Here is an 11,980-nt window from a genome sequence, read left to right as displayed (position 1 = left end):
AAAAATGTCCTAGTTTCTCTGGATTTCTTTTGTGATATGGACCTTGGAAAGCACACTTATTTTCCCAAAGCAAAAAAGTCAAATTAAGTAGCTTCTTTAAATAAGCAAACACACATTTTATGCAATACAACACTTCCTAGCTTTTCTATTCTCTAAGTGCAACAGGTTCAGTACTGCAATCACTGCAGTCTGTAGTAGACTGAGTCTTTATTATGAGCCATGACAGTACAACACACATTTATGCAGCTATAATTGAAAACAGAATGCTGAACTAATTATTCATAATTTATTTCATAGTTTATTAAGATATGCTCTTTTGGGCATGTATGCATTTTCTTGTTCATATTTACATCTTGATCTTTTGAAACACTTTAAAATATATTACATGAATATCCTATTGTCTATCACTACAGGTCAGGGGATAGGCTCAGCGGTGTCTACTTTGGGTACATTGTCCTCCTTGGTGGCATGGATGGCTCAAATATTGATTATTCTTCTCAAAGATTTCTTAAACAAGTTAGCCATTATGCTTGCTTTTAGCTTTGGTTATTCTTAAATGCATATTGTTTTAAAATAAATTGCCATTGTGGATGCAGAAATAAGCTTATGGCAATGGCTCCATCGTTTCTATATATTCGAAGAAGCTATAATAGATAAGATTTTCTAAACCAACTTCATCATCTTAGCTTGTGAAGTACAGCCATCAGCACTGCCCATGGAAAACCTTAGGCTTATGTGCAAGATTAGAATATTTAATAAAATCTCGCAAAGCTTCCTATTAATGTTCACCTTGATGATTGCCTACCCTTTTAACTGAAAACACATTAGCTACCCTCTTCTATACTGTACTCGTGGGTCTAACCGGGGAGAATATTTTACAGACGGCACCCAGCAATGCACACGCTCATCCTCCCAAGTTCCCCACGAACACAGGAACGAGTAAAGCAGGAGAGGGCGGAAGTGGGTGGGAAGCGGGTTGGCCACGCCTCTCGCAAGTGATGTAACTATTTCTTCCCGCCCCTCCTTAACAGATTTCGCGCTTGGCGTCTTCGCATCTCCTGTCAGTCGCGTCTTCAGCTGCGGAACAGCAAGATGGCGGCCCGGGTGAGTGAGCCGATGAATGACTGAAGGCGGGGGCAATGACGTGTCAGCAAGACACCTTCTGCCCTCCCTTTTCTTTCTCAAATTATTAAGGCCGTATTATTTTAAGAACTCTGTTTCCCTTCCCTCTGTTGGAATGGTATCTTTATGTCTTTTTTACTTGGACCGACAGGACCCAAATTGCATCAGAGCCTATTTGAAGGATTTGTGGGGTTGTGGTGATCGCTCTCCTCCAGGTTAATAAAACTCAAGGGATTGATAGGGAGATCTTCGATTACACGATGATCCTCCCATCGTTTAAAGTGGGATTTGTTTAATAACCCTGGGCAAATTCCGTACATGAAAGTAACAACAACCGCAGAATAAATGCATTTACTATCTACGCTTCCTCTGTGAGAACCGTCACAGTGAGTCATAAAGTAGCATCTCTTCACCAGCCTTTAGCAAATTGCTCCCCCTCCCATTAGGTTCGGATCACTGCAGTGAACCTAGAAAGGGAGCAGAAGGGAGGACGAACCTCATTTCCATGTTTTTGAAATACTTTTTAAAAAACTTAACAAAACTTCCTTTTCTCCTACGTTTGTTACTCTTAAATAACAGACAGGGAAGGCTTCACACTGTCCGTGCTGAAATGTTTCTCTGTGTAACAAATATTCATTCATTGATGGCCTCCCAGTAATTAGCTCTTGTTGTGTTACTTCCTCCATTTGGAACAGGAGGATCTGGTGAGTGAAAAGGTGGGAGTGCCAAGCTGTTGGTGCAGTTCACACTTTTACTGCAATGTATGTTTGGCTAGCAGTAGAGCACTCTGCCTTCAGATTATACAGTGATTCTGTTAACTCAGAGAAATGCTGCTGCTTTATTTTCCAGGGGCTTATTCTATACCCAAGTTTGTTTCTTAGAACTAGGAGTACAACAAAAAATGGATTATATGGGAAAAAGTATAATTATTTAAGGTTGTCCTTTCAGTAGACGGTTTTAAACATCATCAAACCTTATAGACTTTGGCTACAGTACTTCTATTTGGAAAAGGACAGTGATGATTTAGGATCCTAGCAAAATAATTTTCTCATTCTCTGCATATTATAACATATTCAGGTAGCTTCAGGAAGTATACTATAGCAATAAAATAAACATAATATACAAACCTATATAAAAATGTGAGTTTAGTTACAGTATGAAACATTTGGAAATTAGATCTCTAATTTTATTTAAAATTCAGACATTATGCCAGGGTACATTTACGTATCCTAATAGTTAATAGTAAAAAATCTGTTTCTTGAGCTTTGTAAAAATCTTAGGGCATTTTCATATAAGAACATTGAACAAATTCAGAACCAGCTCCAGCCTATACAATTACAAGATGTTGGCTGGTTTTGAGAAGTGACTCCTCAGTATCTTCCCACTGTTATTAATATACTGCCACTTCATTGGAGGCTTTTAACTGCAGTGAAGGAAATGATGGAAGACAACTTGGATGTGTTTTTTTTTTCCTGCAGTGGTTTTCCATTATGGCAAAATGCATGGGAGAATATCTTAAATTTGTTTTATATTGCATTTTTGCCTAAGTTGTTCAAAGAGTCAGTTGGATGGAGTACTGTTTGACTTAGACATATGATCTATTCAAGATTTTATTTATTTATTTATTTTATTACATTTATATACCGCCCTTTCCCGAAGGACTCAGGGCGGTTTACAGGGTGATTAAAAACAAAAATACAAAAGTTAAAAACAAATTTAAAAAATTATATCCGTCCCTGAATAAATAAAACCCCAGTTAAAATTAAAATTATGGCTTGAAAAAATGGTTACAGTCACATGGGAATTAGAAACCCTACTAATGGGAATACTTATTGAATCCAGTAGGAATTGGCATTCAAACAAAAGGTACTAGTACTTATTGTTTTTTCCCCATTCAAGTGATAAATACTTAATTGTGGACTGAAATTTTTGCTGTTAAATTTAGTTAATTTTAATTTCTCAGCAAAAATGTGACCACCCAATGAAACAAGGATCTCTTTAAGAAAATGAGACTTTACAGTTATTGATGAATAGAATTATGATTATGGTTGCTTTTGTGTTTGTGCATGTTTTCCCATCTTCTTTGTTTTGAAGGCTTTGAAAAAATTTAATCCAAAAATTTCAATATATAATTAAGAATTTATCCTTTTATTATTTTATGTACCCCAAGCTATAAGAACAATGATTCTTAACATAGTCTGCTGGTCAAGAGTTTTCTTCAGTAAAATGTCTTAATACTGAATGACTGGAGCAAATAGATTTCCACTGTAATGAAACCCCATTTTAAGATATCCATTATATTTCCTATTCCAATTTTCTTTTGTTGTTGTTTTTTCCAAGACCACAGTGTACTTAGCATAGCATATGTAGCTTCAACAGCTGATAACTATTTTCTGAATTTTAATCCTCACATTGGTACCTGTATTATAATTGTATGGTTTGTGAACCACTTTTCATCCCTAACCCATTCTTATGAAACAACTGCTAGATAAAGCATGGAGGGAAGTGGAGCTGAGAAGATGGATGGGCTGTTGTTGGTCAGACTGACTAGGGAGGAGCCTGTGGGTGCTTTTACAGAGTTAGGCTGCAGTGGACTGCACATTGAAAATTAACAGCATATAGAGGATGTGCAAAAATATTTTATTAATCTCAAAATCATAATGATTATGCTGTTCAATAGCTATAGAAACGTACCCATCATTCAGTTATGAATCAACCCATAAAATAGTCTGGGAGCTTTTATTTTTCAAGGATATCCAGCAAGATCAGATAAAGCAACAAAAAGGGTGACTGGGAAGGATTTGATTGCTATTCAAATTGTGCAAAAAGTTTGAAAGGATACATATAGTAGCAGTGCTATATTGTTTAAAGAAACTGGACTTGCAATGCCAAAAGATTTGGTCTGGCTGTTTGCCATATAAATCAGCACATAGTCATCCTGGAAAGGAATTCCAAAGGACATGTAGACTTGTCATAAGATGAGCAGATTCTGCTTAATCATCCTAGTAGAGGTGTGATCTTTTAAATGCATCCATTTGAATAGGTGTTGTATATGAACTTAGTTAGACCTTAAAAAAGAAGACAGGAAGAAAATTGACTTTTTTGAGTTGTGCTGGAGAAGGTCGTGCGTATTCCTTGGATAGCAAAGGTGACTGACAAGCAAGTACTGGAGTGCATATTAGCAGACACTGGAAGGCAAAATCACAAAACTGCATCTCACTTGGCCATGTCATGTGGAGGAATTCACTGAAGAAAGCGATAATGTTTGAAAGAATTAATGGTAAAAGGAAACCAGACTGCCAAAGAACACAGTGGCTGGACACCATCAAAGCTGACACCAGTCAGAGCATAAATAACCTCAAAGAAGTAGTACAAGATCAGAAGATGTGGAGAGACCTGGGCCATAGAATTGCCAAGAATCAGACACGACTGAATGGATATCATCAAAGTCGTCGTCGTCGTCATCATCATCTTATTTAGAGATGTCTTTGAGGATTACCTGGAAAGTACAATTAATACAGAATGCAGTACCTTACTTCTTAGCAGATGACAGCTGCTTCTTGCAGTATAAAAACAGTTTAGGGGGTCCTACTTTGGTGGGTGGAATGAGATTTAGGAGGCAAGTCTTGTTGCTGCCTTTTTGTACGGTAGCGTGTAGATGCAAAAATGAATGAATATTCAGGATTATCCTTCTCATCTTTAGAATTTTGGGATACCGTATTTTCCGGCGTATAAGACGACCCCCAACTTTTGAGATGATTTTCATGGGTTAAAGTCTTATACGCCGGAAAATACAGGTAAGTAGGAAGTCAGGGCTGCTTCTCAATTAGGTAAAGCAGTCGTTTTAACATAATACTACAGATTAAGAATGTAACTAGAATCAACAATATAAGAAATGTATAATAATAAACAGTAACTTGTTATTTACAGTAATGAAGTTCACTATGTAAAGGATCTCCAACCTTGGCAACTTTAATTCTGGGAGTTGTAGACTTCAACTCCCAGAATTCCTCACCCAGCTGGCTGGGGAATTCTGGGAATTGAAGTTCACAAATCTTAAAGTTGCCAAGGTTGGAGACCCCTGCACTATGGAATTTCTAGCCCTGTTTTACTCAGGCTTACCTTGGTCCTATCTTGTGTGGACAAAATTGAGGAACCCTAATAGAACCTTACCTGTTTTCAGAGAATAGTCTATTCCCTACTTAAAGGGAACAATAAAGTATTACATAAAGTTTAAAAATAAATAATTGAAAGCATTGGGGAAAATAAAAAAAGGTTCTTCCTTGGCATAATCATAATATTGAAGTAGGTGCTGGGATACCTTCTTGTGGCAAGAGAATAATCACATGTTGTACCTCAGATGGTTGAGAAATCTGGAAAAGTATAGTGAAGATTGTAGTGTGAAAATAGCTGGCCAATCCTTTAGATATCTGTTTTCTAGCCATTACAGGATTTTGAAATCAAAACCACTGCCTGGTATTGGATGAACAATAGATGCTCCATGCTAATGGACTATAAATGTTTCTTTACAGGCAGCTGCTTTGGCCTTTCTTTGAGGTCAACCTTAGCATTTGATTATTCTGCTGTTTTTCTTGAGGTTTCCAAACAACATGTTTGCATTCCTTCTTTTCTTCTGCAATATCAAACCCATAAATATTTATTTGTAGCCCACCTTTATTGTTGTCTGTAAGATTGTAGAACTTCCTCTTAACATAACTATTTTAACATACTATTCTCTTAACATACTATTTTCCTTATTCCTTTTTCTTTTTTGTCTCTATTTCTTGCTCGTCAGAATACATTAAAGATTTTCTTTCCCTTCTTAATGCATTATAACTTTACTGATTATTACAGTAGTAATTATTGATGCAGTTGTATACAGAGATACCTGCCTACTAGGAAGAGAAGGGGGAAAAAGGGAGGGAAGAACGAGGAGGGAAGCCCTACGCAGCTTTCTTTCTTCTCAAGCAATATCCCTGAAAGTCCTCCCCAACCAGGCTGTCACCACCACCACCCCCGGCCTTCTCCAATTCATGCAGCATCTTTTGGGCATCCCTTTGCACACTCCCCAGCGCATGCACTCTCCCCCCTTCCCAATGAGCCTTCCCTGATGTACATGGCACTTCTTATACAGCCCAGGCACCTTTTATAATCCAGCGTCCCCTTCTTGACAAAAGCAGCACTTTTCACAACAACCTGATCCTCACTGTTGCCTCACATACCCTCCTCGACCCATGCTGCTCTTCCCATCATACCATCCCTGACCACATGGCACCTCTTGCACAGTCCCAAACACAGCAGAGAAAATATCTCTGAAATGATGACTTAGTGTGGCATGGGTATTCTAGTTGTACTTAATGCTTAAGAGATTACATATCCCATATATAAATATTGTAGTTAGACGTAGGACAATTGTATATACAGCCTGAAGACAGTCTTAAATAATAGGATAATGATTCCTTTTTTACTGCTCGGGATGAAACTTGAATCCTCCTGTATTTTCTCTTCCTCAGCATACAGTAGCTCTGGGGTCATTTAGTTCTTTATACTAAAATTGTCCATAAATCTGGGCACCATCTGTCATAGTTATTTGTGTAATCTCTTAACATGTTACCTTAATGCTAGACTGACGTAGAGTTAACTGCAAGACTATACTTTGTGCACTTTGCGTAGTGCTTTCTCTGTGTAATCTAGTGCCTACTCCCCGTTCCTAGAATAAAGATATTCCCTTTCTTAGATCACATTCCTGCTTCTGTTGCCACCTCCCCCACCCCAACCATCTCTGGCAAATTATCTCATGACCCAGATTTCTGAGGACATTATAAAACTCACTTTTTCTTACTTATGTAGCAACTTCGTGTTGTAATGAGATCAGAGCTATACTACTTCACAGTTCAGGTTTGCAGGCCATATGGTTAAATGTTTTTGATTTCAAGATAGAAAATAAATAGATCCAGGTCACTTTCTTTGGTTTTTTTCCACTTTTGATTTTTAAAACATCAACTGATTTCTCCAGTGAGACATCATCTTTTATGTCAACGTTGTAGCCTGTAATTTGTAGATGCAATTTCACTGCCTTTTCTATCTTCTCAAATAATGCTTGTTCCTCATTTGCTATTTCTTCTGTAATGTCTTTTGGATACATATCATCTATAGAAGTTAGCATCACTATTGACATTGTTATTGATTTTCAATTCCATTTTTCAAATGTGTCTCTCAATATTTTAAATATTATAATGTTTTGCATCATTTTATAAGTCCAGTTTATTTATTTATTTTATTAGATTTATTAGATTTATATATTTATTAGATTTATTTATTAGATTTAGTTAATTAGCTGTTAATCAGGTTTAGGTGTTTTTCTCCTTTAACAAAAATCTTTAGTTCCCTATAGTGACCATTTTTTAAAACTACTTTTCTTTACAAAAGTCCAAATAAATATATTAACCACAAGAAGGATTTTTTATAATTAATTCCAAAATCTTATTCCAAATTTATCTGATCCCTTAATCTATTTGTACCTTTCTGATATCAAAGGCTTGTTTAGCTTTTTGCTGTTTATTCCAATTTTTTAAAAAAATACTTTTATTAAGGATTGAAAGAAAAGCTATCCAATGTTTTCAGACTTGTGGACTGAAGGTCTCTAGCAGCTTAAAAGTAATTAATATGATTAGGAATGGAAAGGAAATTTGCCAAGTTAGTGTCTTTTAAAAGGCACCAATAATAGTTATGCGCAAGAGGACTACTGTTGTCATCTCCCAGTACTCAAATACTTCCAGTGATAGCTGTCTTGTAGCCCCCAGATGAAGAGCACCTGTTTAGAGAGTTTGTGGGCAACCATCTGGCTTTTCCTTGCTAGAGAAGGTTCCAAAGAACTGGTATACTCATCAGCCCTTTGTTCTTCAGTGAGGTTGTTGGCTCCGCTTTTCACAGAACCATTTTCACCTTTCTTCCTGAAGTAGTACATAACTGCTTACATTCTGAAGTGATACAATATATGTATACAACATCGTTGTATTCCTGATTAGCCTCTCCTACCTTCTATCATAGGTGTACTAAGAATTACATTTCTGTTTCTTATACTAATAATGAGTCAGCTTTGTTTGTAAGTGCTGTGTGACTTTCTTTTCAAAAATACACAAGTTCTCAAAAATACACAAATGCTAAACAAATGGCAAACAGTGAACTTGCTGTATTTATTTATACAGCTTATTCCAAAATAAAACTGAACTTCAAAAAATAAAGTCATTTTGTTTTCATGCTGTTTAGCTCTTCATTGTTGACCCTTTGTCTCTGATTTTTCTTACAGATTATGCAAGCTGCAAGATGTCCCACGGATGAACTCTCCTTAACCAATTGTGCTGTGGTCAATGAAAAGGACTTTCAATCTGGCTTGTAAGTTCGATAGGTCTCTTTTTAGAGAAGATTGGAGAAATAGGCTTTCTTCAGTCTGTTGTTTTCCAAAGTCGTACATAATCAATTTTGCAAATTATGTGATTATTATTAGCAATGTGCTAAATGAGTTTGGACACCAATATATATGTTGTTAGTAAAACATCAGCTCTATGAATTACATTTTATTTGGAATTAGGAATTTTTATGTGGAGAGGGAAAAATAAATGCATTATCCCTGATATTTGGGGTATAGAAACTACTTGTTGGTTGCACAAACTAAAGATTGTTAGTCACATTTTCATATTACCGTACTGAGGAAAATTAATATTTATTAATTTTTCATCCTTTCCATCTTAACTGTCAAAGAAGATATGAGATCCAATTTGGTCTAGTGTTGGAAAAATCTGAATTGGAGTCCTGTCTAAGGCATGAAACTCATCTGGATTACCTTGGGCTAGCCACTGGCTTTCAGTCCTAGAAATAAAGAAATAGCCAAAAGCTTCAAGAGATATCAAGGTTTTGCATATGCAGTTTGCCAGAAGTCAAGTCTACTTGAAGACAACAACAACAAAATCATAGTGACTTCATTTGTTTATATTGGCTCAAACCAAAAGTATATAGAGTTCTGTATGTATATGAATTTCTTAAATATTAAGTAATCCAAGGTGTATGATGCAATTGCCATCTGGAAGTTTCATTATCAACCTGTAGGAAAGACTGTGGGAAATCATTTTGAAGTTTTTTTTAAAAAAAGGATCTTCCCGATCCTTTGGCTTCTTTTAGCATTTTATTATGCTCAGCCAGTGATGGGATTCAAATATGTGAAAAACCGGTTCTCTTGTATGGATACTGCTTCCGGAAGGCAACAAAAAATTAGCTACTGGTTCTGCCGAAATGGTGCAAACTGGCTGAATCCCACCACTGTGCTCAGCTCTTTTCTATCCAGTAATCAGAAATTATTTCATTAAAAAAATCTCAAAAAACCCTGTACTATATTTACTGCAAAGCATAATTTTGAATATTAGACTTCAGTTATTTCATAGAACAGATATTGCTTGAGATGACTCAGATATTGAAAGATTTTAATTATTTATCTTTTGCACCTCTCATTCCTCTTCTCCTAAATTCTTTATAGGCATGTAGTTGTGAAGACCTCACCCAATCACAAATATGTTTTTACACTGAGAAGTCATGCATCTGTTGTTCCAGGTAGCATTGCTTTCAGTTTGCCTCAGGTATGGCTTTGGTTTTTTTAAATTTCCTTTTTAATCCCAAATGCAAGCAATATTGCTACAGAAAGTAATTATTTTCAGCAAAAATTGAAATTGCAATGGCTCAAAATAAAATAATGCTTCCTAGAAATCCTGTGAATATGAAAGCAAATGATTCAGTTCTAGTAAAGCACTTTTTATTGATAAAATATTTAAAAAATGGGTTGTTTGAGGACAGAGACTTATGAAAGATTCCTGTTGCTGTGTGAAATACAATATGAATGAATCTTTATTGTCAAAGTACAACCAGTATACATTGAGATTGGCTGAGCCTCCCTTCGTGCCCCCCCCAACTCACAGTGACAACAAACCCTCCATTTTATTACACCATGTGAGCTAATTGCACAACACACCGGCCTCACAAGTCAGTCATACATAAGAAAAAATTATTTCCCGTTCAAGAGCCTAACAGCCCATGGATAAAAGCTGTTCTTCAGCCTGTTGGTACGGCTGGCTATACTCCTATATCTCCTACCCGATGGTGGGAGAGTAAAAAGATAACGACCAGTTGTCCCTGAGAATTTTCCTCACTCTTCCAAGGCAGCAAGCCCTGGCGATGTCATCCAGTGGTGTCAGGGGACAGCCCACGATGTCTTGTGCTGTGCTCACCACCCTCTGTAATATTTTCCTATCCACGGCTGTCAGGCCAGCATACCAAACCACAATACCGTGCGAGAGGACACTCTCTATAGTAGAGGGTCATTAGCCATTGTTCTACCCTGTTCTTCCACAAGACCCTGAGGAAGTGGAGTCTCGGTTGGGCCTTTCTGGCCACCTGGGTTGTATTAACTTTCCAGGTAAGATCTTCACAGAGGTAGACTCCCAGAAATTTAAAGGAGGAAACTCTATTCACACAGGCCCCCCCAATGTAAAGTGGGGCAGGTTCCTCTTTTTTCCTCCGGAAGTCTAGCACCATCTCTTTCGTTTTGCCAATTTTCAGGTGCAAGTTGTTCTTGGAACACCATATGGATAGTTTTTGTACCTCCCCCTTATATGCTGTCTCATCTCCACCTGTAATAAGACCCACTATGGTGGTATCTGTGAACTTAATTATCGCAGTAGATGGGTCAGACGATACACAATCATATGTGTACAATGAGTACAGGTAGGGGCTAAACACGCAGCCCTGTGGCGAGCTGGTGCAAAGCTTCAGGGGGGTGGATAAAACAGACCTGACCTTCACTGTTTGTAACTGGTCCCTGAGAAAGTCTTTAATCCAATCGCAGATGGAGGGGGAAAATTTCAAGTCAGTCAGCTTTTCAATGAGAGTGCTCAGCAAAATGGTGTTGAAAGCTGAGCTGTAATCAACAAAAAGCATCCTGACATAGCTTCCAGGTTTCTCTAGATGGCTTGCTACAGAGTGTAGAGCAGTAGCTATGGCGTCGTCTGTCGACCTGTTCCCCCTGTAGGCAAATTGATGTTTGTTGAAGTCCAGTGGGAGGCATGTCCTAAGATGTTGAAGAACCAGTATTTCAAAGCATTTCATGACTACAGACGTTAATGCAACAGGTCTGTAGGCAATCAGGCAGCTGAATTGATGACCTCTGTGGCTAGGATATAACTAGGATGAGATAGTATTGCTGTTGCAAAATAAGCATTTTTATGCTGTCTGTACAGCTCCAATATTGAAAAAAAAATCTGTTTAATAACTTCAGCTTCTTGCACCAACACTTTTCAATTGTAGCTTCACACCACTATTTAGCAACAAAACTTCAGAAAATGTGACTAATCTTTGCGGCTTCCCTGATTCCCCTGTGGTGTTAGCTAACAGTTTGGACTTGTGAATGAAGAACAGCGTAGCCTTGAGTGTATGTGAGTGAATAGCAGTCATTCTAATAAAATAGCAAAGAAAAAGTCACCTGCTGAGCTGCAAAATAAGATTTTACTTCCATTCTTTTGTTTAATAGAGCTACAATCGTATACCCTCTTTGAGTTCTATGGTTTTATGTATCAGGACATAGTAAAAATCATCTAGTCCTTAGCAGTTCTTAAAAGTAGGTACATACTAAATGTGTTAGGGTCACAGCAGCTAGAACTCCTATTTAGCATTGTTAATATTTAGAACATTGGAGGGTGCCACTCTAAGGAAGGCTGCTCTTAGATCAGAGGTGGATAAAGTGTGCCTTCAGTCATTCAATAACAACCTCTGCCCAAAGCATGATTACTAGAAAAAGAAAGCATAAAATTATTTG

General features: G+C 37.2%; 1 protein-coding gene across 3 annotated transcripts in view; it reads left to right on the top strand.

Moving 5' to 3' along the window:
* Positions 1–1,048: 1,048 nt before the first annotated feature.
* Positions 1,049–11,980, top strand: part of NSF (N-ethylmaleimide sensitive factor, vesicle fusing ATPase) — an 84,361-nt gene continuing 73,429 nt past the window's right edge. For all 3 annotated transcript variants that reach the window (XM_083377917.1, XM_083377918.1, XM_083377916.1), the window contains exons 1-3: positions 1,049–1,104; positions 8,432–8,517; positions 9,653–9,752. In XM_083377917.1, coding sequence (XP_083234043.1) covers positions 1,093–1,104; positions 8,432–8,517; positions 9,653–9,752 — 198 coding nt within the window. In that variant the 5' untranslated portion in view covers positions 1,049–1,092. The remainder of the gene's footprint in view (positions 1,105–8,431; positions 8,518–9,652; positions 9,753–11,980) is intronic.

Source organism: Vipera ursinii (genome assembly GCF_947247035.1).
Source record: "Vipera ursinii genome assembly, chromosome: Z".
Lineage (NCBI taxonomy): Eukaryota > Metazoa > Chordata > Lepidosauria > Squamata > Viperidae > Vipera > Vipera ursinii.
This window is presented reverse-complemented; position numbering and strand designations above follow the sequence as displayed.